This window comes from Gracilinanus agilis, chromosome 3 (assembly GCF_016433145.1).
Source record: "Gracilinanus agilis isolate LMUSP501 chromosome 3, AgileGrace, whole genome shotgun sequence".
Lineage (NCBI taxonomy): Eukaryota > Metazoa > Chordata > Mammalia > Didelphimorphia > Didelphidae > Gracilinanus > Gracilinanus agilis.
In genome coordinates, this window is record NC_058132.1 from 15567760 (window position 1) to 15595651 (window position 27892).

A 27892-nucleotide genomic window follows, 5' to 3' on the forward strand; every position below is an offset into this window, starting at 1 on the left:
TCATAAGGGTCTCTGATATAAGGATTGGGTTTGATATCAGATACAAAAAATGGTATGTTCTAAATCACAAGAGGTCTTCCAGGGCAACCATATGACCAATACTTTGGGATTCTGTAGGAGGGATTTATAATAATGATCCTAAAAAGCAGTTCCATTGCCCACAGTCTCCTGATGTTGGCTCTCAGTGGTCCCACCCCCTTCCATCATTAGTTATAATCTATAACAGACAATGGATTTTAAGCCATCTAGGCATTCCCTTTTTTTCTGCCTAAAACCCTGCAGAGAGCAGCTTTAACCTCCTTGTTCCTCAGGCTGTAGATGATGGGGTTGAGCATGGGAGTGACAAGGGTGTAGGACAAGGACACAACTTGCTTGCTCTCAGGAGAGTAGGTGGACTTGGGCTGGAGGTGGATGACACAAGCTGTGCCATAAAAGAGAGTCACAACAAGAAAATGGGAAGCACATGTGGACAGGGCCTTATGGCGCCCAGTGGCGGAAGGCATGCGTGCCACAGCAGCCAGAACGCGGCCATAGGACACAGTGATGAGGGAGAAGGGGACCATTAGAACAAGAACTGTAGCTACCCGGATGTAGGCTTCAAAGACAGAAGTGTCCGCACACACCAGCCTCAGGAGTGGTGCCACATCACAGAGGAAGTGGCGAACCCCTCGGGGCCCACAAAAAGGGAAGCGAAAGAGCCAAATGGTGAAGAGCAGGGAAACGGGAATGCCTGCTACCCAGCATGCCACAGCCAGAAGGAGACAGAGCTGCTGACTCATGAGGACCCCGTAGTGCAGTGGGTGGCAGATGGCCACATAGCGGTCATAAGCCATCACGGTCAGGAGGAAACACTCTGATGTGACACAGGACAGAATGAGAAAGAGCTGGAGGGCACAGCCTGGCAGGGAGATGCTCCTATCAGCCACCAGGCTTTCTAGCATCCTGGGCACAATGTCCAAGGAGAAGCAGATCTCCACCAGGGCCAAATTCCGGAGGAAAAAATACATAGGTGTGTGGAGGGCAGCGTCAACCATAGACAGGAATACAATGAGACCATTTCCCAGTATTGTGATTAGAAACATCCCCAGAAACAACACAAAGAGAAGTAGCTTCAGCCTGGGAACATGGGAAAAACCCAAGAGGACAAATTCCAGGACAGAACTCTGGTTCCTCCCAATCAGGCTTTCAGTGGGGTCCTTGGAATGCATCTGTGCCCAGAGTCCAGACATGTTTGAGGAGGCACCACCTAGAAGGGAAATGATGAGTTCAAGAGTACAAAAGGAGCCTGTAGCAAAAAAAAAAACAAACAAAAGCCATGCATGTTTATGTACATAAGAAAAGCCAGCAGAAAGAATTGGATGTTTGTCTCTCAATACTGGTCAAAACAGAGAGAGGATTTGAATCCTGCTTCTGATACCGGCCAAGGGAAAATCCACATAACTTTTTGAGACTCAGTTTCCTTATTTGTAAAATGGGCAATGTGGTAGAATGGATCAAGCTCTAGAGTTAGCAAATCAGCACTGGGTTCAAATCCCACTTCAGACTCAAGCTGTATGACTTTAGGCAAATCACTTAACCTCCTTGAGCCATAGTAATCTTTTGTAAAATTGGTGCAGAGCAAACTAGATGACATCTAGGATCTCTTCCAGCCCTAAATCTATGAGCCAGTGGTTCTCTGACATACACTGCAGGGTTTTGGGGAGAATCAAATGTTATGGTAAAGTGCTTTGAAAACTTTAGAGGCCTTTACGAATGTCAGGAAATGCTACTATTTTCTAAATATCCTTCCCAGGAATTGATGAATTTCTGGATATCATGGGACAGCAGAGTTAGATGACACCTCCTGTGCCAATTTAACCCAATTCTTATCTGTAGAAATCTATGGAACCAAGAAATTTGTCATTAAGTAGGATTTAGAGAATCCTGGAGATATTTCCAAATGATGTCATTATAATAGGTAAGAGCAGATTTTTAGATAGCATTTTCTGATTTCAATGCATTATGTGTGGTATTTGATTCTCACTAGGTAATGGTGGCATAGTATAGAGCAGGCTGGCCCCAAAACCAAAGGAATCTGGTTTTGACATCTAGTGGATGTATGACTCTGGGCAAGTCATTTAATCCCTTTGTATTCTAGCCAACTCTTAATGATAATATGTTGTAGAAAAGGTGCCAGCCCGCATTGGGGGAGGAAATTTCCTCACTTGGGAGTTCCCTGTGCCAAAGAAACCACTGATCCAGTCACTTTCCCTATAAGCTATCAAGGTAGTAGAATAGATGTTATTATCCTTAGTTTACAAATGAGGACGTTGAGGTACAAAGGGCTAAGTGATGAACCTTTGGTAGTAAGTGCTAGATAGCCTCCTTTACAAGTCTTAGCCTATACTTTTCTCCTTTCTTCACTCTATGTTCCAGCCACACTGAGTACCCTGGGTTTTTCTAGACATTCTCTCTGCTCTTCCATTTCTCTGTTCTTCCATTTCCTGCTATTCCTCGTCACTGGAATATCCTACATATCCTTCTCTTCACCAGTTGAATTCTACTAACACTTTTAAGCCCAACTCAAATACCCTCTTGTCTAGGGGGCCTTCCAACATAGCTTCCTATCTTGGTCAGTGAGACTTGCCTAGTGATTGGTTTTACACCTAAATAATAACTTTCTCTGCATTATTTTCCATCCATGTTTATGTCTTTTCTTGCCACCACCTATCCTCCTTCCCCTCCACCAAGCTCCATTAGGACAACAACTCTGTCTATCTAAACTTTATCAGGAAGCTAACATTGGCTTCAAATCCCATCTTAGAGACAAGCTGTGTTACTAGGTAAATCACTTAAGCTCACTGAGCCAAGAAGCATAGAACATTGGAGATTTGAAGGGATTAAACACACAGTAGGTGCTTAATAAGTGCTCATTGAATTTTGTTGAATTTAAATCATCTCCTTAGTAGCAAGTTTTGGTGAGTCACCAAAGACAAAATCCTCCCCTTTTTCCTGAATTAGAAAGGTCTTCTTCTACGTTTCCCTCCACATCCTTCCTCTAAATTCCCCTGTTTTGTTAATGCCACTATTCTTCTAAACAAATGGGTTCACATCTTTGGAGTTGCCGTGGACTCTCTCACCTCTCCTACTTTGATATTCAATCAATTGCCAAAAATTACCAATCCAACCTCCATTACATCTTCTGTGTCTCTCTTCTTCTTTCTACTTATACAAACCTCTCCCTAATTCAGGCTTCCTTCAACTTGACTATTCTAATAGTCTCTTTGACCCTTCTTTTCCAAATCCACCCTTCCCAAAGCTGCCAAAGCAACATTCTGAAAACACATCCATAACTTTGTCATCTTCCTACTGAAAAAAGTAGGTTCTCTTGCTTCTATGGTAAAATACAAATTCTTCATCTTGGCATTAAAGTTCACAATATGGTTCCCATCCACTTTTCCAATCTCATTTTACATAATTTGACTTTGACTCCATAAACTCTCTCAGGATCAAACTGGCCTTCTAGTTGTTCTTTAGAGCAGTCTATCTCCCATCTCCAGACTTTATACAAGTGGTCTCCCATTCTGGAATACACTTCCCCTTCCCCTCCACCTTGAAAATACTAGCACCTTTCAAAATACAACTCAAATGCCACCTCATATATGAAACCTTTCCTGATTGTACTCTCTCTCATCAACAACATAACCTCAACCCCAATAGAATATAAGCTTTTTGAGGAGATTATTATCTCATTGTCACTTTTATAACCCCAACACTTGCACATAGAGGACCTCAAGAAATGTGTATGGAATGGCATGGAGTTGTTGACCAGAATTCCCATAGTTCCCTTCTACCCCCTGAGAGGTCTTCATGGCTCCCATACTTTAAAAGCTCTCTCTTACCCATTATTTATGTATCTCTGACTCTGGGTTATTTCATACTGTTTCCCTGTGGAGTCTCTCTGGACTCAATGTCATGCTTTGATATTCTGGAGATCTGTGATTTCATCTGTACTGGTCCTTTCTTCATTGATATGGATCCCATTTCACTGACATGTCAATCATGTCAGGAATATCTTAGCTAATTTCAAAGAAGTCTCCGTAGAAAGTTGTTCAATGCATGGTTAAATGGAAGTGGAGAAGATGGAATGGAGAGGGAAGATAACTCATAAACAGATGAAAAAAAAACATATGGTGGCTCTTGGTCTTGTACAGTACATTTCTGCTTCCCCAGGGATGGTAGAGAAATAATGAATTTTTGGAAAGAGTGAGCTAAAATCCCAACTCCCAGAATCTAAGGGTTTGAAGGGATGCTCAGAGGTCAACCACAAAGGCTGACCTCTTTGACAGCTAGGGGGTGCAGGAACTAGAATGGTGGGCATGGAATCAGGAAGAAATATCTGAGTTCAAACCTATGTGACCTGGAAAAAATCATTTAGTCTTTTCCTGTCTCAGTTTCCCCAACTCTAAAATGAAATTATTTGCAGTACTCACTTCCCATACAGGGCTGGGCCTGGACTCAGGAAGACCTAGTTCAAATCCAGCCTCTAGACATTTACTAGCTGTGCAATCTTGAGCAAATCACTTAACTCCTTGCTTTAGTTTTCTTAACTGTAAAATGGGGATAATAACAGTACCTACCTCCCAGTATTGTCATAAGGATCAAATGAGATAACAATTGTAAAGCTCTTAGGCACAGTGCCTGGCACATAGTAGGTGCTATATTAATGTTAGCTATTATTGTTGTTAAATTATATTTGTAAAGCATCTGGCACAGTGCCTGGAATATAGTAGGTATTTAATAAATGCTTATTTCCTCATTTTTTCTGGCCTTCTTCCTTCTTTCCTACTTGTCTGTCTTACTTCATCCTTAACCTATGTCTCAGTTTCCTCAACTGTAGAATGGGGACCATAATTATACCTGCCTCATATGGTTGATGTGAGGATCAAATGAGGTTAATACTTATAATTCAATTAGCACAGTGCCTAGGCACTTAATAAATGTTTATTTCTTTCCTTTCTCCTTAAATATTGTCAGCAATGTAGAATTCTCTTCCATGAGAAATCCTCTTCCATTGATGAAAATCTCTAATTATTAGGAACCTCTCCCTTACATAAAACCAAAATGTACTTCCTTAGCATATGGTCTACATCAGGAAAGTGTGCTAGAAATCATCTTGTCCAGACCCTTCACTGTTAAGGATGAGGAATCACCAGTGGCTCCAGAGCTAACAGAATTTCAATCTGCAGCTCTTCTCACTAAACCACATTGCTGCCATCCTTAGCTTCCACTCATTAATATTAGTTCTGCTCCAGAAGCTAAAAAGAATGAGCCTAATCCATCTTTTATGTGACAGATAACTCAGCCAATTCCAAAAATAGTGATCATGGCCCCCTAAGACAACTCTTATTTAAGCCAAATAGGTGCAACTGCTCTTACACACTTAACCACTCACCACTTGTGAGGGATCCAAAGCACAATTAGTAAGACACTTGGTAAATGACATGAGAATAGGTAAAGTCAAACCCCTGACCTTTATGAGGAGAATAGAAACCATGATCCTAACTTTACCAACACTGAATTCTAACCAGGGATTAATTGGCTGAATGAATAATAATACTATTTCCTCCTCCAAAACTTGTTTCTCTTCTTCTGGCTTTCTCTAGCTCTGAAAGGTAAACCTTTTGCCTTCTATTGCTAGGAACTAGGACTCCATCTCATTTCTAAAAGTTGCATTGCCATCATCCCCCTCAACCTCCTTTCCCCCTAAAAAATCATTGCAACATGAGGACACAATGGATAGAATATAGGAGACCTGGAGTAATGAAGACCCAAGTTAAGATTGTACCTCAGGTACTTAGCAGCTTCATGCACACCACTTAACTTCTCTTTCACTTGGTTTCCTCATCTATAAAATGAGGGCAATATTACATACTTCACAAGACTATTGTAGATCAAGGAAGATAATACATGTAAAGCTCTTAGTAAACCTTAAAATTCTATATAAATGCTAAGTAGTCTTCCTGCCTCTTCTGTGCCTGCTTTATGTGCTGTCTTCCCCATTAGAGTAGAAGCTCCTTTAGGGCAAGAACTGTCTTACTTATTTATATGTACCCCCAACACTTAGCAGAGCACAAGTACATTGTAAGCACTTAAAACAGTAAAAGTTTTATCTATCTATCTATCTATCTATCTATCTATCTATCTATCTATCTTTCTATCTACCTATCTAAGCTATCTGTCTGTCTGTCTACTTATCCATCTATCCATCTATCTATCTGTCTGTCTAGTTATCCATCCATCTATCTATCCATCTGTCCATTTACCTATCATGTATTTATCGATTTACTATCTATCTACCCACATCCATACTAATCCTCTATTCACATATGTACATATATCTTCCTATTCTTCCATCTTCCAATCTTTCTATCCATCTATCATTCTGAATTTGTCTCTCTATTTAACGATAATAGTATGTGCCATTTCCACTACCTGACCTGTGGGAAAACATAAAAATCACTCCTGTGGCATATAAAGTTTTACCCAGGCCCTGCTTCACAAGAATAATGTCAGATGAATTTATTCCTATCTGACAAATGAGGAAAATAAGGCTTAGAAAGATGTGGGCCTGAGGCCTTACTGTTTGTTGGACCTTGGGGAAAGTCACTTAATTTTTCTGAGCCTCATGAGATAGGAAAATGTTGTAGTCAGGGAAGTGCATATTGCTTTCTGGTGGAGAGACAAGCTGGTCTAGCCTCTTTTCAAAGGACTAATAGTGAGGTAGGGCAGGGCCAGATATCTTCACATGTAGAATGGAAATCAGTCTCTTATAGCTTCCTCTCTCTCTGAATAATCATTCGCACACACTCCCCATCCTCATTTAGTGCTCAGTATTCCTGCTTTGGTAAGGTAGAAAGTGAGATCTGGAGTTAAGTGATTTGCCCACACAGCTATGCGAGGTTTGCCCATGACCCTGCAGCAATGTCAGGTCCATGATTTGAACCCAGGTTTCCTGAATCTAGCTCTAGTGATCTTTTCTATACCATGTTGACTAATCAAAAATTATGGCCACACCAAAGGAGGAAGAATAGACCTACCTTGGGTTTTGCCCACTCACAGTTGTCTGAGAGCTTAAGAGGGAGGAATTTCAATATCTGGCTATGGCTATTAGAACTGGAATGCCATGAGCACTCCCCACAGGACCCAGCCAATAGGGAAAATGAGCTCATTAGCCTTATCTGCCTTTGCTTCCCAAGCGAAGATAGTATAGGGAGACAGCTAGCTTGGTTTCAAACATTTTTGTTCATAACCCTAACCTCCTTTTTAAGTGTGAGATTGTCACACTTTACCATAACAACCACCACCCTCATTCAGGTTCTCATCACCTGTCATTTGGATTATCAATCAATCATTCAATCAACAAACATTTATTAAAAGTTTGCTACATGAAAGCTGTTTTGCTATATAGTTATGTACATAAATAAATAGCAAATATGTATGTAACACACAGTAAAGTAAGACTTTTAGAAAATATGCTGATATATGCATAGACATGGCATTTCAGAGCCCAAATAAAGCTTTGATATCCTTTAGTTCAATTCTTTCACTTGGTATGAAGAAAACAAGGCTCACTGAGAGGGGATTTGTATACGATCAACCAACCAATCAATCAATCGATCGATCGATCAGCAATCCTTTATCAAGTGCCTACTATGTGTCATGCATTGGGAAGATATAACTATATAACACATACACATACAGATGAACAGTTATAGGTGTATATATGTGTATACACATACATCAAAATATCTTTCATATAGTAAGCACTTAATAAATATTTGTACATTGAGTGACTGATTGATCAATAATCCAAGTGAGAATCGATCAGGGCCCAAACTAAGTGAGCGTGGTTGTTCTGAATTAGAGTTTGAGCTAATCTTATCTGTAAGATGGATGGATACAGAGAGAGAGAGAGAGAGAGAGAGATGGAGAGATGGAGAGATGGATAGAAAGGAAGAGAGATGGATAGACAGATAGATAGATAGATAGACAGATGGATAGATGGATAGATAAATAGACAGATAGATTGATAGATGAATAGATGGATAGAGAGAGACATGGATAGATGGATATATAGAGAGATGGATAGAGAGAGACAGATGGATGGATAGAGATGGATAGAGATGGATAGATAGATAGATAGATAGATAGATAGATAGATAGATAGATGAATAGATGGATAGAGAGAGGCATGGATAGATGGATATATAGAGAGATGGATAGAGAGAGACAGATGGATAGATAGAGATGGATAGAGATGGATAGATAGATAGATAGATGGATGGATGGATGGATAGAGAGATGGATAGAGAGAAAGAGAGATGGATAGATGATAGTTTAAAGACAGGGTAGGTAGCAAGGCCTGTTGGCCTGTAGGAGGCAATGGCAGGGTTAATGGCAAGGACTTTCTTCCTCCTTTGCATGAAAATAAATAAAGCTCATGGCTCCCATCTCATCTAAGCAGCCTGTGGACCACAGGAGAGGATGAAAGGTGAAAATAGGAGAGCAAAGGTAGTTCCCAGTGATGGCAGCATGAATTCATATAAGAAAATAGCACTTAAACTGAATCTTGAAAGAAACTAGGGATCTGAGCTGAAGAGCAGAGGTGGAAGTTTAAAAAAATAAAAACCATGGAGAGATATGACTAGATTATAAAACATTTAAGTGGTTTGGGACACCCTCAATGACCAAACTCAAAGAGTAATCATTAATGGGTCAATGCTAATTTGGAGAGCAGTCTGGAGAGAAATGCCCTGGAGACCCGTGTTTTGTTCCATGCTGTCTGACATTTTTATCATGGAATTTGACAAAGACTTAGAGGGCAGGGCTATCTGATGGCACAAACTGGAAATGGCACAGTTAGAACCCAAATACATTATGATTGCCAATGGGAAGAGTTAAAATCTAGTTAAATGAAATTTAAAGTTTTATAGTATTTAGGTTAAATAACCTACTTTGTTTGTACAAAAATAAGGAAAGATTGTTACCTGGAAAAGGCCTGGGGGTTTGAACGAAAAGTTCAATTTGAATCAACGGTATGTTTGGGTAGTCAAAATGTCCAGTGCTATCCTAGACTGCATCAAAGGAGCCTTGGTATCCTGAACTAGGGAGGTCTGAGTCCCACTGAATTCTGTATGGCTCAGATTATCTAAAGTAATGGGTCCAGTTCTTCACACCTTATTTTTAGGAAAGACATTAAAAGGTTGGAAGATGTCCAGAGGAGGGCTACCAAGATCATGGAACTATATAATTTAAAGCAGAGAGGGATTAAAGAGGCCATCAATCCCATCCACTCATTTTATAGATGAGGAAACTGAGGCCCACAAAGATGATTAATAGTAGCTAGCATTTATGTGGCCTTTTAAATTTTTCAAAGAACTTTGCATATGTCATTTAATTCTATTTTCACAACTCTATGAGACTGAGTAGTGGTGGTGGTGGTGGTAGTAGTAGTAATAGTAGTAATAGGAGGGGAAGTAGGAACAGCAGTAGTAGTACACAGGTGAAAGCCATTATTTCTATAGCACCTTTAAGGTTTGCAAAGTGCTTTACACATGCTATCACACTGAACCCCCCACAAGAATCCTGAAAAGTAGGTGCTATTATTATGCCCATTTTACCTCCGTAAAAAACTGAGAAGGTTTAAGTGACTTGCCCAGGGTCACATAGCTAATAAGTGTCTGGGGCAGGATTCAAACTCAGGTCTTCTGTATTTCAAGTCCAACTTTCTATCCACTGTCTAGCCTAGCTACCTCATATTATACCCTCATTTTACAAAGGACTGAACTGAGGCTGCTGGAGGGTGAATAATTGACTAAGATTGTAATCAAAAAGAATCTAAGTGGAGCAACTGGGTGGCTCAGTGGATAAAGAACCAGACCTGAAGTCAAGAGGACCTGGGTTCAAATATGATCTCAGATACTTTCTAGCTTGTGATCCTGGACAAGTTACATAACCCCATTTGCCTAGCCCTTGCCCTCCTGTTTTAGTTTTTTTTACTAAAACAGATATCAGTGGTTACTTTTTTAAAGTGTGTAGGGAGGGATTTGAACTCATGTCTAGGTGATTTAAGCAGTACACTTACAGTCAGTTCAAATCCAGCCTCACTTGCTTACTAGCTTATGTCCCTTAACTTTTGTCTCAGTTTCCTTATTAGTAAAGTGGATATATTAATAGCACCTACTTCCCTGGGTTGTTGTATGGCTCACAGAGGGTAATGTTCATAAAGCACTTAGTGTAGTTCCTGGCACATAATAGGTGCTGTGTAAATCTTGCCTATTATTAATATTACTATGATAGATGGGGTTTCAACCCAGAGCCTCCCCAGAGTCAATGCCAGTTCCTTTAGCCCTGGAGGTATCTCTGTTATCCAGTTAAATTTGAATGTGTTTATCAAGAGAGCCCTGGGCATCAGGGCATGAAAACTGTCACTGCATCAACTCACAATCTCTATCTGCTAGGGCACAGAGAGATCGCTACTGTAGCGGGGGTGGGGGGCGGGGGGGTGGAAATAAGAGCAGCAATGTTCAATAAGGGACCACACCTAAACAAGAAGAGCTACTATTTACCACATTTAGGTTCATAGTGCCAGATAGATAGATGGAGAGATAATCAGAGAGAAATTGGATGGGGAGAGAGAGACAGACAAACAGATAGATAGACAGAGAGCTAGAGATGGATAGAGAGATAGATGGAAGGATGGGTGGATGGATGGATGGATGGATGGATGAATGGATGAAAGGATAAATAGGTGGATGGATGAATAGATGGATGGATAAATAGGTGGATGGATAGATGGATGGATGGATAAATGGATGGAAGGATGGATGGATGGGTAGATGGATAGATGGATGGATAAATAGATGGAAGGATAAATAAATGGATGGATGGATGGATGGTTGGATGGATAGAGAGATTAGATAAATATAGAGATAGATGATAGATCTCAATAGAGATACAGAAAGAGTTGATTAGAAAAAGATATATAAATACAGAGATTAGAGAGAGATAGAAATAGAGAGATAAGATAGATATACATAGGCAGAGAGATAAAAAGACAGAAATAGTTTGATAGAGGTAGAGATATAGATAAGTGATAGAAAAATATATACACATAAATACACACACATATATATATACACAGAGATAAAAACATCTATGTGTATATGTGTGTACAGATTGCATGTATATACATACACATTACATGCACATATATAAACACACATATGGTATTATTGTTCAGACATTTCCATTGTGTCAGATTCTTCATGACCCCATTTGGGGGTTTTCTTGGCAGAGAACCTTGAGTGGTTTTCCATTTCCTTCTCCCACTCATTTTGCAGATGAGGCAAACAGGATTAGGTGACTTGCCCAGGGTCACACATCTAGTAAGTGTCTGAGGCCAGATTTGAATTCAAGAATTTGAGTCTTCCTGACTGCAGTCCTGGCACTCCATCCACTGGACCACGTAGCTTCTATTGCACATATGTATATTAGCATACAGACATATTTGCTCAGATACTACCTGGCTTTTGGCCTTGGTCAAGTCACAAAGTCCCTTCGGGCCTCAGGTTCCCCTTTTATTAAGCTGAATAATTCTTGCCCTATCTACCTCACAGGGTTACTTTGAGGATAGTTTTAAAATGCCAGGTGATACAATGGAAAGAATGCCAGAGCTGGAGTCAGGAAAGTCCTGAGTTCAAATCAGATCTCAGGTCATTTCTAGCTATGGAACCCTGGGCAAATTTCTTTCTGCCTTAGTTTCCTCATAGGTAAAACATATATGTGAGCATATATATGTATATATATGCATATATTCTGAGGATTATTTACATATGTATAATGTTATCCTTCAACAACCCCAGGAGGTAATCCCCATTTTACAGATGAGGAAACTAAGACAGACAGAGGTTAGTAACTAGCCCAGAGTCACACAGCTTATAACTGCCACATTTGAACTCAGGACTTTCATGACTCCAGCTCTGGCATTCTATCCACCACATTACCTAGCATTACCTACCACTATATTCAAAGCCACTTGGTGAGGTCCATAGTACAAGTATTATTAATCTTAATAAAAGAGGAAGCTGATGCCCAAAGGGACTAAGTGACTTGTCCAAGGTCACAAAACAAATGAGGGTCTGAGCTAGAGTTCAAACCTAGGTCTTCTTATTCCCAGATCATGTCTTTTCAGTGACTTTCTGGCTCCTTGAAATAGTGTAATATGATCATTCTGACACTAGATCTCGCTGGCCCGAGACCCCAGACCATACTTCATTTTCCTGTGCCACCTTGGGGGCCACCAAGGGCACTGGGCCATCTGCCTGCTGTGACCAGCATTCCCCTACCCTGCTCACAGAGCAGTAATATCTCTTCACACATCTGTCCGCCAATCCTCCAGGGCTTCGCCTGAGGTCTCTGAGGCTGCAGGCTCGGGTTTAAGCTGCCCTCACCATCCATCGGTTGGCAGAGGAAGCTATGAAGACTCCGAAGCTGAGTCTGGGGGAAGGAGCCCTGGCCTTGGAATCTTCTGATGACTTGTTTGGGAGACTGGGTACGTGCCTTCGCCTGTCCATGCCTTAGGATGCTCCTCTATCAGTTAAGTAGAGCAGAGTAGGCAAAATAGTATCTCAGATCCCCTCAAGCCTTGAGTCCTACGACTAGCATCTCCCTTATCCTATGATGCCACGACCTCCTCTCTCTAGGCTTGTTTCTTTATTGTTTAAAAAAAACCTTGCTTTCTGTCTTAATAACAATATTACATATTATATATAATAGTACATTATCTATCACTACATATGTTATATTATTGCATAATGAAATAACTTATGTAATAAGTTATATATAATATGCATGTTATATATAAATCTATATAATATAAATAAGTTATATGTATGAAATAATTTATGTAATAAGTTATATATAATATGCATGTTATATATAAATCTATATAATATAAATAAGTTATATGTAATATATAATTATATATTCTATCTAATAATCCATTATATATAACTATATGATATATATTATAGTGTTATATTATATATAATAAACATAATTCTATATTATGTAATAATATATAATAAAATAACCAAAAGGCAAGGGCTAGGAAAACGAGGTGAAGTGACTTGCCCAGCTAGAAAGTGTCAGAGATCAGATTTGAACCCATGTCTTAACCCAACTCCATGCCTAGTACTCTATCCACTGTGCTACCCAGCTGCCTTCAAATCCTTTATTTGTAAAGAGACTGGATTGTATGAGATAATTTCTTGCGGCCCTTCCAGCTCTAACAGCTTGAGTCTAGGAGTTCCTGAGGCCAGACAGCACACAAAATCTTGAGCAGCTCAACAAATGAGGGGAAGTTAGCCAAGACCGCTCTGGTGGCTGAGGCAGCACTAAAGAGATTGGGCAGGGGATGGGGTGGGAGGGATGGGGCAGTCTTCTTCTCTTGGGCATAACCTTGTGCCTTTTATTAAATTGATAGTTATCATTTCATCTCCTACTCAACAAATCTGGAGGTGCCTGTAATGGATTGAATGCCCAGGGCTTTGCCATCCTTTCCCCAAGATGCCCCATGGTCAGGCCACTGGATTCAAGTCTCTAAAGAACAGCAGAAGCCCAGACTCAAACTGAATCCTGACCATACTCAGGTAAGGAGACAAGAAGTAGTGAGGGGAAGAGGGCAGAGATCTGGGTTTGAAGTTAGTAGACATGAGCCAAAGTCCTGACTCCTGTTTCTAAAATCTCAATGACTTTATACAAGTCACTTTTTATTAACACATTAGAACCCTTATCTGGAAAATGGTAATAATAACGATTACATGACCTGTCCCCCAGGACTGTTGGCAGGAAAGCTTTCTGTCAACCTCAAAATGCCATTAAAACAAGATAAAGACAAACAGGAGATTTGAACCAAACATCCTATGAAAATTGAAAATGAAAACGTCCCTTTCAGCACAGAGTGAGGACTAAGGTTAGGCAAAAGGGGTGGTAAGAAGAGGAGGTCCTGAGCAGGGACCTGAAAAAGGGAAAGATCAAGTAGAGGAACCATGAGATACCGCCTAACTGTGTGACCCTGGGCAAGTCACTTAATCCCATTGCCTGGCTCTTACCACTCTTCTGCTTTGGAACCAAAACAGAGCATTGATCCTAAGACAAAAGGTAAGGAGTTTTTTAAAGAATATTCTAATCAACTACCAATTCAATTAATTCTTGAAGAATAAATTGTGACTGTCACCTCCAGAGAATGAACTGAAAAAATGGACACATGAAAAACATGATTTATATAGACTTATCTGTCTCCCAGATGATGCTTTCTATGATGCAGGGAAAGGAGACACTTGTAAATAAATTCTATTAATAAAAAGGGGGAAAAAAGAGAAGGATTTCGATGAAGAAGTAAACACAGGATATCCCATGCATGGGGGGGGGGGGACTGCCTGGGGGAATGCTTGGCAGGAGAGAGCAAACAAGATTGGGAAGAGCTCTGTGGAGAAAGAAAGATTGAATGAATGAAAATGCCTTCATTAAGTGTTTACTATGTAGCAAGAATTAAGCAAAAGTTTTGCCACAGGATGGCAAAAAGTGAGATAAGCCTCTGCCTTCAAGGAGCTTACAATCTAATTAGAGGAAATGACACAGATAAAGGAGTCCTGGCTGGAAGGAAATTTCAATTTGATTTTCTTTTTTTTCTTTTCTTTTTTTTACCCTCACCTTCTATCTTAGAATCAATACTGTCTATTGGTTCCAAGGCAGAAGAGTGGTAAGGGTAGGCAACGGGGGTTAAGTGACTTGCCCAGGATGACAAAGCTAGGAAGTGTCTGAGGTCAGATTTGAATCCAGGACCTCCCATCTCTAGGCCTGGCTCTCAAACCACCGAGCTACCCAGCTGCCCCCAGAAATTTCAATTTGAGTAATAACAGAGATGATGAATTGACCTATAGATCAATCAATTGCCTCTCCAGATGAAAGCTGTAGCCAAAGCAAGAAATAGAAAGATAGGGAGGAGGCATGTACATCATAGCAAGAAGATGGCAACATAGATTGGTTGACTGGCTGGATGGGATGGGAAGATGAAGCATGGTCTGAGACTCCAGAAAAAGTGGATTAACAGAGTTTAAATTCACGCAGCAATCCAGAAAACCATGGTCCCCAAGGACAGACATGGATAGCATTTTAAGTAGCCTGCAATTAAGATAAAAAGATAATTAGAATAAGATTGTAAAGGACCTTAAATATAAGGCTAAGAAGGCTATATTTTGTGCTAGAGACACTAGGGAAGCAATGGCATTTATTTTGCTTATTCTTCAAGTTGCATGAATATGTTTTATTGTTTCCATCTTATAACCAAGAAAAAACAATTGAGGAATACAATGAACACATCTATCAGTATATATACCATTTCCCCAATGATCCTATTCCCTGCCCCCTCCACCTGAACCTTCCCATATATATGTTCAAACCTCTTTTGAGAGTTTTTTTTAATTGTTGTTATTTCCATTCAAGTCTGACCCCATTTGGAGTTTTCTTGGCAAAGATACTAGAATGATTTGCCATTTTCTTCTCCGGTTCATTTTACACATGAGGAAACTAAGGCAAGAAGGGTTAAGTGATTTGCCCAGGTTCACATAGCAAGTAAGAGTCTGAGGTCAGATTTGACTTCAGGAAGATGAGTCTTCTTGTCTCCAAGCTCAGCATTCTATCATCTTCTGCACTACCTAGCTATCCATGGTGAATTAATATTCCATTGACATACCCAACTTATTCATCTACTTTCTACTTAATAGATGTTTATGGGATTTCCAAGGGATGGAGGTAATATCAAATGTGCCACTAGGAATATTTTGTCATATTTAAGACCTTTCTTTCTGCCTTTGCCTTCCGGGCATTTCATGTCAGGGAGTGATATTTCTGGATTAATGACTTTGAACAGTTTCCTAATTTTACTCACAAAATTCCAAATTATTTTTCAAAATGTTTGGACAGTTCACTGTTTCTCCAGTGGTGTGTTAAAGTATTTCTATTTCTACCCTATGGATTTCTATCGTTCATGATGATCTTTGCCCCTTTTTTGAGTTTCAGGTGAAAGTCAAAGTTTTTTATTTTAATTTCTCTTATCCCCTGTCAGTCTGACTTAAAAAAAAAGATATGAATTTACTCATCACTTGTTTATTTATGCGTATTGGAGGATTGGGTTTTTTAAGATTATTCACTTACAAAAATGAATCATATGGAAATATGTTTTGTGTGATAATACATGGATAAGCCAGATGAAATTGTTTGTCAGCTCCAGGAAGGGAGACTGAAGAAGGGAAGGAGACAATATGGATCATATAACTTCAAAAAACTTATGTGGAATTTTATTATTAAAATAATTAATTAATTGATCAATTAACTTTTTAAAAAAGATATGGTTTACAGTTGTTCTTTTGCTCATATAGTTCAATGAATAGAGGACTGAGCTTAAAATTGAGAATCCTGATTTGAAATCCTGCTTCAGAAAACTATTCGCTAGATGACCCTGAGAAAGTTATATAACTTCTCCCTGTTTCTGTTTCCTTGTTCATAAAATGAGGGAGTTGACTTCATGAACTCTAAGGTTCCTTCCAAAACTACCCTGAACATCCAATGAGTATTGGGTATTGAGTAAGAGACCTTGAGTTGGAATCTTATCCCAGCCACTGGTGTGCCTGTGGTGTAGTCATTTCTCTTCTCTGGGCCTCCATTTTCTCATCTGTAAAACAAAGAGATTGGATTTGATGACTTCCAAGATCCCTTCCTGCCCTTAAATCTTTTATGATGTTATCCATTTAGATCATTAATCCACAAAGGATTTCTGAACAGCAGAGTCATATGACTAAACCTGTGTGCTAGAAAGAATATTTTGTCAGTGGTATGAAGAATATCTGGTGAGAAGAGAGGCTGGAAGCAAAGAGACCAATTTGGATGCCATTAAAATAGTCCAGGTGAGCATGACTAAGGATCCCAACCAAGCACAGTGGCAAATACTTAAGTGGAGAGGAGGAGATGGAAGCAAGAGATGCTGGGAGAGGGATGTAGAACAGCCAACAGGGCTTGTATCTGAGTGGCTGTAAAAGGTAACAGAGAGAGAAATGTCAGATGTGATTCCAAAGTTTTAAGCCTAGAACATGGCAGCAAAAAGAAATTGGGACATTTGGAAGATGAGTGAATTTAGCATCAGAAGAGGACTTATGGTTTCCATTTGGCAAATGGTAGGTTTGAGGGGCAAGAAAGGCTCTTAGGTGATATTCACTGGGCAGATGGAGTTGCAGGACTAAAGGCCAGGGGAGAAGTTAGGGCTGGGCATCCATTGTAGACATCTACATAGAGGTGATACCCAAGGCTGTGATGGTAGATGAAAGTCCCAAGAAGAGTTCTACAGCAAAAAAGAGCAATGGGTCAGGGAGAGGCTTACAAAGACACACATGAAGTATGTGTACTACTCCTACTCCTACTCCTATTATTACTACTACTTTTGTAGTAGGAAGAAGAAGATAAGTCAAGGAAGGAGGAAGAGAAAGAGAAAACAGAGAGGTAGGAGGAAAATCCACTAGAACTGTGTCAAGGTAGACAATGGAAGACCATAAACTTAGAAACTTTACGGGGGGCGAGGGGTGGGGGGACTCTCAAAGAGGTTAAGTGACATTCCCATCTAATAAATGTCAAAAAGGAGATTTAAATCCAGAGCTGTGACTCCAAACTTAGCAGGCTATCTGCTGTGCAACTTAGACTCTCATTGTTGGGGTGGACCCAGAGTGTTTTGGTGAATTGAACCAAGCAGGATTCTTGGAATGGCTTTGCCAGAGATGTGAAAACTTTTAACAGTTCATAACCAGCCAAGGTCCTTGATGAGAGAGTAACCAGAATGATGGAAATGGTCACCAACATTTGGGAACCGCATCAAAATAAAAGAAAATAATGACGGTCAAAAGAACAATGGGCTTGGAGTTCATGAAGTGACCTTGAAGGGAACAAGGTGTGGCTCATGGGAATGACCCAGAGTGGAAACCTCTAATGTACTTTTGTGTTCTTATAGTGAGAGAACAAGAATGTCTAAAGGATAGAAAAGTCCACAAGAGCCGTGTGAAGTGGGAGAGTGACTGGAACTGGCAGAGTTCATTAAGGAAGTCTCCATGGAGGAGGTAAGTCTCAAAAAGGGAGATGGAAAGAAGGAAGCTAGTGAGCTAGCTTGTCTGGATGTTGGGGATAGAGGGGAAGAAAGGGAAGATGGGGCAGGGATTGAGGCTGTACTTATGATTTCACTGGTACAAGAAACTCCCTGGATAATAAAATTCTCTCTACCAATTAAATAATCTCTTTCTCTGAAACCTCTACCTAACTGCCTCAAGCATTGAAAGGCTGTGACTTGCCCAAGATCACACAGCCAATAAAGTATCAAAAGGCAGAACTTCAACCCAAGTCTTGCTGAGCCAGCTCTCTCTATCTCTGCCACCCCCAACTCTCCCCTTTAACAAGTTCTATATGGGGCAATTGGGTAGCTCAGTGGATTGAGAGCCAGGCCTAGAGACGGGAGGTCCTAAGTTCAAATCTGACCTCAGACACTTCCCAGCTGTGTGACCCTGGGCAAGTCACTTGACCCACATTGCCTACCCTTACCACTCTTCTGCCTTGGAGCCAATACACAGTACTGGCTCCAAGACAGAAGGTGAGGGTTTTAAAAAAAATGTCCTATAAGTCAAAAAACTAGGTAATAGAAGTAACACCTCGCTTGGGCAGGTTACAAAGCTCTTTGCTAATGATAAACTTTTAAATGAAGTGAAGCAAATATTCTTTGACTGCTTTCCACAGGTGAGGAAATAGACTTAAAGAGAGACGGGGACTTACTCATGGTCTCATAGCTAGGAAATGAACCCAGGTCTTCTCGCTCTTGGGCTAAGCCTCTTCACTAAGTGACATCTACCTTTGTTGTATGTTGCTGTTGTTCAGTCATTTCAGTTTCCTTGGGACCCTGTTTGGAATTTTCTTGGTAAAGATACTGGAATGGTTTGTCATTGCCTTCTCGAGTTCATTTTACAGGTGAAGAAACTGAGGCAAACAGGGTGAAGTGACTTGCTTGGAGTCACACAACTAGTAAGTGTCTGAGGCTGGACTTGGACCCGGATCTTCCTGACTCCAAGCCCAGAATTCTATCCCCTGGGCCACCTAGCCAAAGAAGCTTTAAGGCAGCTATGTGGGAAAGCTCCTAACAGGAACAGTCTGTGCTTTCAGATATTCCTGGCTTCCTCCAACTCTATCTGTGCCTTTTGCCCATCCCCTAGGGTTATTATAATACTCAAAGTTCAGGGTACTAAGATCCAGTACAAGGAAACAGGGGGCACACAGCAAGACAGAGCAAGCCAGCTTTCTTGAGGGAACATGCATACATCATGAAAGGTAGACAAAGAATTTGGAGGAAACAGGACAGGTTCCTCTGAGAATGGAGTGTCCATGCTGGTAAAGTCTGGTCAGTGATAGAGGGTTCTTGTCTGGATCTATAAGGATGAGGCATGGAAGGAATCAATCAATTATAAAACATTTATTAAGCTCCTATTGTGTGCCAGACACTATCCTAAGCCCTGGATCATTGTGCTAAGTGCTGGAAGGAAGTCACGGACTTGGACCTGAAGACTAGTAGTGACTGATGCTAGAGTGTCTGAGGTCAAATTTGAACCCAGGATCTCCTGCCTCTAGGCCTGACTCTCAATTCACTGAGTGACCTAGCTGTCTCTCAGCTGCCTTATTTTATAAAGGAAGGATCTTAGGCATAATCTAAGGAAAAATTCCCTCCAATCAGAACCATCCATCAGTGCAATGGACTACCCCAAGAGGAAATGGATGACCCACCACACACACACCTATCAAATGAAAGCTTGAGTGATAATGGATATCAGAGGAAACTAAGAGATCTGAAAGAAATGAAACAATTTTCAGTTAGTGATATAGTCGGGACTAGAAGCTAGGTCTAGCTCCATTTAGGACTCATTGCACTTGATTAAGTGGTCCCTCAACAGTATATCTTAATTGCCATGACAACTACTTTGGGCAGAAAGGTAGAGGATTTCTATAAATGTAAATCCTTCCTATTGCTCTTCTTTGGGCCTACTGTGGCATTTAACAGATGAGGAAGCTGAGGTAAACAGAAGTTAAATGACTTGTCTAGGGTCACACTGCTAGTATGTCCAAATTTGAAGTCCTATTTTCCCGACTCCAGACTCAATTCTCCTTTCTCTGTACCACCTTTATCAGCAACAAAAGTCCATCGTTGCACCCTAGCTTAGAAAAAAAAATAGAATTCTTGATTTTATGTCTATGTTTGTCAAGGTTTCCTAGAGAGGGAAAAGAAAGGAAATAGGCATTTATAAAGCACCTGCTATGTGCCAGGCACTTTACAATTATCTCATTGGATCCTCACAACAACCCTGAAATTTATTATTGCTGTTATTATTCCCATTTTACAGATTAGGAAATTGAAGTAGATAGAGGCTAAATGACCTACCCAAAGACACAGAGCTCCTAGTAAGTGTCTGAGGCTAAATTTGAACTCAAAATTCCCCAATTGCAATCCTGTACTCTGTGCACTGTGGATATCCCTAGCAGCCTCAGAACAAGCTTGCCAACTCCTTGTGTTTAACACGGTGCCGTAGATTTTAAAATTAATATTCAATATCTCCAAAGTATAATATTTATAAAGATTTATTAATATTTAACTAGAGAGCTAGAGAACACAGGGAACATTCACCACTCAATTCACGTGGAAGAGAGCGCAGGAGCCAAGAAACCGCAACTCTATACAGACAACGTAGCAATGCATGTATACAAAAGGCAAAAGGAATTGTGGGTGATACAGGAAGGAATTTGGGGCAAAGCAGTTCCAGGGGTTCAAGATTTTCCAATTATGCAGGACTCTGCAGGTAGCAAGCCATTGGGATAAGAACCCTACCTGGGATCTCATTGTTGAAGGGAACACCCTTCACCGATGCAGATCAACCCCTTCTCTACAACTCATGTAAGTTCCGAGAGGTGACTAGACCACCAAAGGGTTATGGGGCTTGTGTAGGGTGGTCACACAGCAGGCAGATATGGGGCAAAGTTGGGAATTGAACCCAGTTTCCATATACCTAGAGAGTATGTATTATCATCCAGATGGATTCCGAGTTTTCTGTGGAATACCACTTTTTTAGAACCATTAAATTTTCTAACAACTATAACAATAAATGACAATGATGTTTTTGATAGTATAGAGAGTAAATCTGAATATTAGAATGAATAATCATAAAATGGTGAAAGTTCAGAGGCAAGGAATAGGCAAGGAACCAGAAATAGGTTCATGAGGATTCATTTGAAGACCTGGGGACCATTAGGATGGAGAAAGGAAGACTTGAGAGGGAGATAAGAGCCTTCAAATATTAGAAGAATTAGATGTGTTTCATGTGGCCACATAAGGCAGAAGGAGGGCAGAATTTATGGGGGGTTGAGGGGGAGGAACAACTCCATAATTTTATCTGCTTGAAAGTGGGCATTACCTTTGTTGAGAAGAAGTGAGTTTCCAGTCATTTGAAGTCTGCAATTGGCAACTGATTGACCATTTATTTGGGATATTATAGAATAGGTGAGCAGATATCATCTCTGAGGTCTCTTTCACCTTCATGATTTAGATTCCATGACTGTAGAAGAATCATTCTCTCATAGGTCATGGAATCATGGCAATGTAGAATCTCAAAACAGGATAAAGTTTCAGAGGTCATAAAGTCCATATCATACCGGAAGAAGCGTGCCCTTTAAAGCATCCTTAACAAAGCATCATCCAAGACTTCATTTGAGAACCTCCAGGTAGGGGATTCCAACAACTCTTAGGTAAAAACAGCCCGGTGAACCAGTACCTTTAGGTATCCCAACTAGGATCCCAGGCTCACAACTCCTCTTTTTTCTCAGTTTCCTCATCTGTAAAATAGAAGTGATTTTACTTTCACTATTGACCTCACAAGATTTCTGTCAGGAAAGCCCATTGTAAAACTCACCATGTTGTAGGAATGGGAGCTACGGACTTTTTCAGGGAATATAGACACCTTGTCCAACTGTTTCCTTGAATAGATCAATCAGCATCATGAAGTCATAAATATATTGCTCTTTGCCCCTAGCCTGGCAGACACTGGGAGGAGGCCAACATGACCCAGGTCCAAGAGTTCATCCTGTTGGGTTTGTCACCAAGGCCAGGCCTGCGGGGTGTCCTCTTTGCCGTGTTCCTGACCCTCTACCTGCTGACTCTCTTGGAGAACACCATCATCATTCTGCTCATCTGGAGTCACGCAGAACTCCACAAGCCCATGTATTTCTTCCTGGGGAACCTGAGCTGCCTGGAGATGTGCTATGTGTCGGTCACGATGCCCACCCTGCTGCTCGGGCTGTGGTCAGGATCCTGCCACGTCCCCTTCACCTCCTGCATGACTCAGCTCTTCTTCTTCATCACACTCATCTGTGCCGAGTGCACCCTGCTGGCCTCCATGGCCTATGACCGCTATGTGGCCATCTGTCGTCCCCTCCACTACCCCATCCTCATGAGGCCGCAGGTCTGCCTCCTGCTGGCTGCTGCCTCCTGGATGGGCAGCCTCAGTGTCTCTGTGATCAAGACAGCCTGCATTGCTGGCCTCTCCTACTGTGGCCCCAATGTCCTCAACCACTTCTTCTGTGATGTCTCCCCTCTGCTCAACCTCTCTTGTACCCACGTGGCACTGACTGAGCTGGTGGACTTCATCTCCGCCATCGTCATCCTGTGGGGCTCACTGCTGGTTGCCTTGGCTTCTTACACAGCTATCGGGGCAGCTGTGATACGAATGCCCTCGGCTGCTGCCCGACGCAAGGCCTTCTCCACCTGTGCCTCCCATCTCATTGTGGTGGGCATCTTCTATTCAGCCACCATTTTCATTTATGCCAGGCCCAGTAGAATTGAGGCCATGGACCTCAACAAACTGCTCTCTGTCATCTACACGGTACTCACACCCATGTGTAACCCCATCATCTACTGTCTGCGGAACAAGGAGGTCCAAGGAGCTTTGCGCAAGACACTCCACAAGGTTGGATTCAGTCAGAATTCAGACAGCTAGAGGTGGAGTTATGTGGTCAAGTAAAACATTTATTAAGCACCTTCTTTGTACTTCACATTACACTAGATCCTGGCAGAAATCCAAAGTTCATAGCATCACTCCAAGTTGGAAGAGACTTCAGATGGCATCTTGAGTCAAACACACAAGACAGTAGCTTTTGCATTTTCCAAAAAGTAGGTTCCCTCTTCATATCTTCCCTGACCCTATCAATAATACCAGTACCTCGGGCAGCTGGGTAGCTCAGTGGAGTGAGAGCCAGGCCTAGAGACGGGAGCTCCTAGGTTCAAACCCGGCCTCAGCCACTTCCCAGCTGTGTGACTCTAGGCAGGTCACTTGACCCCCATTGCCCACCCTTACCACTCTTCCACCTATGAGACAATACACCGAAAGTACAAGGATTTAAAAAAAAAATAATACCAGTACCATCCCATTTATCCAGGCTCAGAACCTCAAAATGATCTATGGTGCCTACATCCCTCCCATTTTCCATTTAGAAACAGTTGCTAATTCCTGTTAATTATTTGATATTTAAAAGGATCTGTGATCTATTTGGTATGGGTATTTCTTCTCCTCCTGGAGCTAGCGATCTATCCATGCCTTCAGGTTCTGGGTAGATCTTGTCCAAGCCTTTCCATAAACCAACTCCATTGACACCAACCCAACATGCCAAAGGCTTCCTCGGAGTTATTTATTTGTTCTTTAATATTATTTGGAAATGAGTGGCATGATCAGGCTATTCAACTCTACCTAAGTGACTTATCTCCTTTGGATGCAATATATAGCTTCAAGGAGGTCTGTGGTTCCATTTCTGATGCCCAACTCATCAACCACATCATTTCTATCTGCAGAAAATCTCCTATATTTACCTCTTTGTCTCCCTTTTCACTGTCTGCTAAGTCCCTCACTTCTTAATTCCTTTCACAGCACATTCCTTCAGTTCCCTTCTCTTCCATCTTTATTTGTTATGAATGCAATATACTCTTATGTACTTAATAGGGAGAAGCTATAGAATTATGCTCATTGAGAGATTATGAAACATGGGCTGAGTCTTCCATATAGATCCCTTGGATATTTGTGGTGATCCAATGCCAACACTGTGTTAGAGGTAGAAACTTATTAAACAGGTAAAGTGACAGAGCCATTGGTTCTTCCTAGAAACACATGAACAAGCACAAACATTTATTAAGCACCTGCTGTGTACTGTGCATTATTCCAGATCCTGGAGAAAAATTCAAAGATGATAGATACTCAGAGTTGGAAGACACCCCAGATGTCATCTAGCCCAACACATAAGACAGCAATCCAACCAACAGAACAAGGCAAAATATGATCTCTGCCTAGTCTGGCTGGAACAGGCTACTAAGAGGCTTGGAGACAAAGGGATTCTCTCACCACAGGAGATACTGATCCAAGTTGAATCTTTGATGGTAAGGTAACTGGAACAAATCCTTGGTCAGCCAGTAAAATCACAAGACTAAGGAGAAAGGCACTCTGCAATTGGTCCACCCAATTGCAGTGGCATAACCTTTCCTCAGCCTAGGCACTTGCTTGGTGTTGACACCCAAGATCTCCAAAGGTTTCAGGTTACAGACAGTTAGCTGGATCACAGCTGCTGAGCTCCTTCTTCCAGCCTTGGCAATTCACTCCAGCTCCTTCTCTAGCTCCTGCTGCATTCTATACAGAATTGTTCATGTCTGCCAACCAAGATCTTGCCTCTAGCTGCCTGTGCATTTCTATATATCTATCTTATCTATCTTTATATTCTATCTCATAAATTTGCCTGTAACAGCCTTCAAGGAGTTTCTCATTTATGAGAGGGAATAAAAAAATAATTATTCTATTTATATAACACTTAAATACTTTCAAAGTGCTTAACATAATATCTCATTTGACTGGTCAGTTATCAAACACTTACTCTATGCCAAGTACTGTGCTAAGAACTAAGAATACAAAAACAAGATTATAACTGACTGCCCCCATGGAGATTACACCTATTAGGAGAAACATTTCACGTATAAATGTAAATAGGAAAAAATGCAAGATGAAAGAGAAGGAAGGACACTAACAGCTGGGGGAGCCAGGAGAGGATTCATGGAGAGGGATTTCAAGGGGCAGAGGAAAGGAGGAAATGCATTCCAGATATCAGGGGATGAATGTGCAAAGGTTTGGGGATGGGAGATGTGTGAGGAACACTAAGTAGGTCAGTATGGCTGGACTGAGGAGTTCAGGGAGGGAAATGATGTATAAGCAGAATGGAAAGATGTCAAGATACCAATGCAAAAAACTATGCTAACATTTCCTAATAAGTGAATTAAAGAAGTATCAAAAACAACATGAGGAAATGAGAAATCAGGACCCCATAACCTTTCTGGATGTCAAGAGAGTGGATATCTGCAGATACAGAAGAGAGAGGAACGCACAGGCATTATTCTTCACAGGCAAAAGTGGAATTTTCCCCATCGTAGTGACATACTCATTTCTGGTCAGAGCCCCATCTGGAGTAGCTCATTCAGTTGTGAACACTATTGTTGTTGTTGTTCAGTTGTTTCAGTCATGTCTGATTGAAAACCCATTTGGAATTTTCTCAGAAAAGATACTAGAAGCGTTTTACCATTTCCTTCTCCAGCTCATTTATATAGAGGAGGAAACTGAGGCAAATATGGTTGAGTGATTTGCCTAGAGTCACACAGCTAGTAAGAGTCTGAAACTGAATTTGAACTCAGGTTTTCCTGCCTTGGAACTGACACTCAGTATTGATTCGAAGACTAAAGGTAAAGGTTTAAAGAAGAAGAATCTGGATAACCATTTGTTAAAGATGTTATTGAGTGGTTTTTGTTCAGGAATGAATTGTATTAAATGAGCTTGGAGGTTGTTTCCAACACCAAAATATTGTAAATTATTATATATGTATATATGGAAATATATATGTTTGTATAGGTCTGCCTCATCCTTTGTAATTAGTAAACTCTAAAGTTTCTTTTTTCCAGCCTTTTTTTGAGGAGGGAAATTATAATAATGTCTCACATTTTGATAAAACTTTAAGGTTTACATAACACTTTGTTTAAAATGAACCAGTTAGTTAGCTAGTGCAAGAGTCAATGTTTCATTAAAGTAAAGGAAATGAAGTTTTCAGAAAGCTGACACAGTGAAGGTGAGAGGTGGGATTCGAATCTTGGTCTCCTGACTCCCAAACCAGCAGGTTCCAACTGTTTGTTTAATACACCCCACAGGGAAAGAGGGGCTGAATCCATAAAGGAGGGCGTTCTTGATGCCACTCTGAAAGGAGTTCTTGGGTAGCAAAATGTTGATCTTTGGCTTTTTTTTGCCAGAAAAATGAGTTTAATCACAGAGTAAAGGAATAACTGGAGGGATGCCCAGGGTAGGACCAGAAAATGATGTGCCTTCCCTAGAGACAGAGGATTCAATGTTTTCTGTGTTCTTTTTTTTTTTTTTCAGTAAACGCTTATCTTCTGTCTTAGAATCAATACTAAGTTTTGTTTCCAAGGTAAAGGATTGGTCAGGCTAAGCAAAGCAACTGGGATTAAATGACTTGCTTAGCATCACACAGCTAGGAAATGCTCTTTCCACGTTTTTTCCAGCAATGCCTGTGATACAATATCACATATTATCCCTGTGAAAAAAATAGAAATCTATAAGCTAGATAAGTGCCTTGAAGAATAGTCCTGAAGAGGTCAACATTAACTTGGAAGGAGGGCCCTAGTACAAAACCCTTGGACCAATGCTATTCACCATTTTTTTATTTAAAATTTTTATTTTTATTTCCCCATAGTTACCTATTTCATGTTCTTTCCCTCTCTCCCAAGCCCCCCTACCCCCCCCCCTTAGGCGACACACAATTTCACTGGGTTTTACATGTATCATTGATCAAGACCTAATTCCATATTATTGATAGTTGGACTAGAGTTATCGTTTAGTGTCTTCATCCCCAATAATATCCCCATCAGCCCGTGTGTTCAAGCAGTTGTTTTTCCTCTGTGTTTCTCCTCCCACAGTTCTTCCTCTGAATGTGGCTAGTTTTCTTTCTCACAAGTCCCTCAGAGTTGTTCTGGATTATTGCGTTGCTGCTAGTAGAGAAGTCTGTTACATTCAGTTGTACCACAGTGTATCAGTCTCTGTATACAATGTTCTCCTGGTTCTGCTCTTTTCACTATTCACCATTTTTAATTGGTAATTTGGATGAAGGCATAGATAACATGCTAATAAACTGGCAGATGATCTGAATGTCTGAGAGGCAGCTATCAAGTTCTGTGTCAGAGCTGAGATTTTAAAAGGTTTACGTTTATAGTGAAGAAAAATAACAATAATCTTTATTAAGTGCTTTGTAAACCTTAAAGTGTTATATGATCACTAGCCAGTATTTTTATTATTAAAAATATCAAACACTGGAGATTCTCTTAGGTCTTTTCCATTTCAAAATCTATGTTCCCATGAACATGGGCAAACCATCTAATCCCTCTAAGTCTTACCTTTCTCAACTGTAAAATGGGATTAATAACTATCATGTTATCTGCTTCACAGCTGTGTCATCCTGGACAAAACACTCCATGCTCACAAAACTGATCACCATGCATTCGTTGCCTTCCCTGTGACACTGCTAGAATTTAAGCTCTTTAAGGGCAGAGACTGTCTCTTACTTTCTGTCTTAGAATTAATATTAAGTATTAGTTCCAAGGCAGGAGAATAGTAAGGGCTAGACAATTGGGGTC

General features: G+C 40.7%; 2 protein-coding genes across 2 annotated transcripts; one reads left to right on the forward strand and one right to left on the reverse strand.

Annotated features, from left to right (window-relative positions):
- Nucleotides 1–245: 245 nt before the first annotated feature.
- LOC123240774 (olfactory receptor 10A7-like) lies at nucleotides 246–12501 on the reverse strand. Its single transcript, XM_044668487.1, has 2 exons — nucleotides 12390–12501; nucleotides 246–1246 (listed from the first exon to the last, which is right to left on the reverse strand). Exons 1-2 carry the CDS (start codon nucleotides 12499–12501, stop codon nucleotides 246–248), a joined length of 1113 nt encoding a protein of 370 aa, XP_044524422.1.
- An 18-nt stretch (nucleotides 12502–12519) lies between these two features.
- On the forward strand, nucleotides 12520–23165 carry LOC123240775 (olfactory receptor 5-like). Its single transcript, XM_044668488.1, has 4 exons — nucleotides 12520–12595; nucleotides 18101–18206; nucleotides 21025–21070; nucleotides 22203–23165. The coding sequence occupies exons 1-4, from the start codon at nucleotides 12520–12522 to the stop codon at nucleotides 23163–23165; spliced, it is 1191 nt and encodes a 396-aa protein (XP_044524423.1).
- Nucleotides 23166–27892: the final 4727 nt, after the last annotated feature.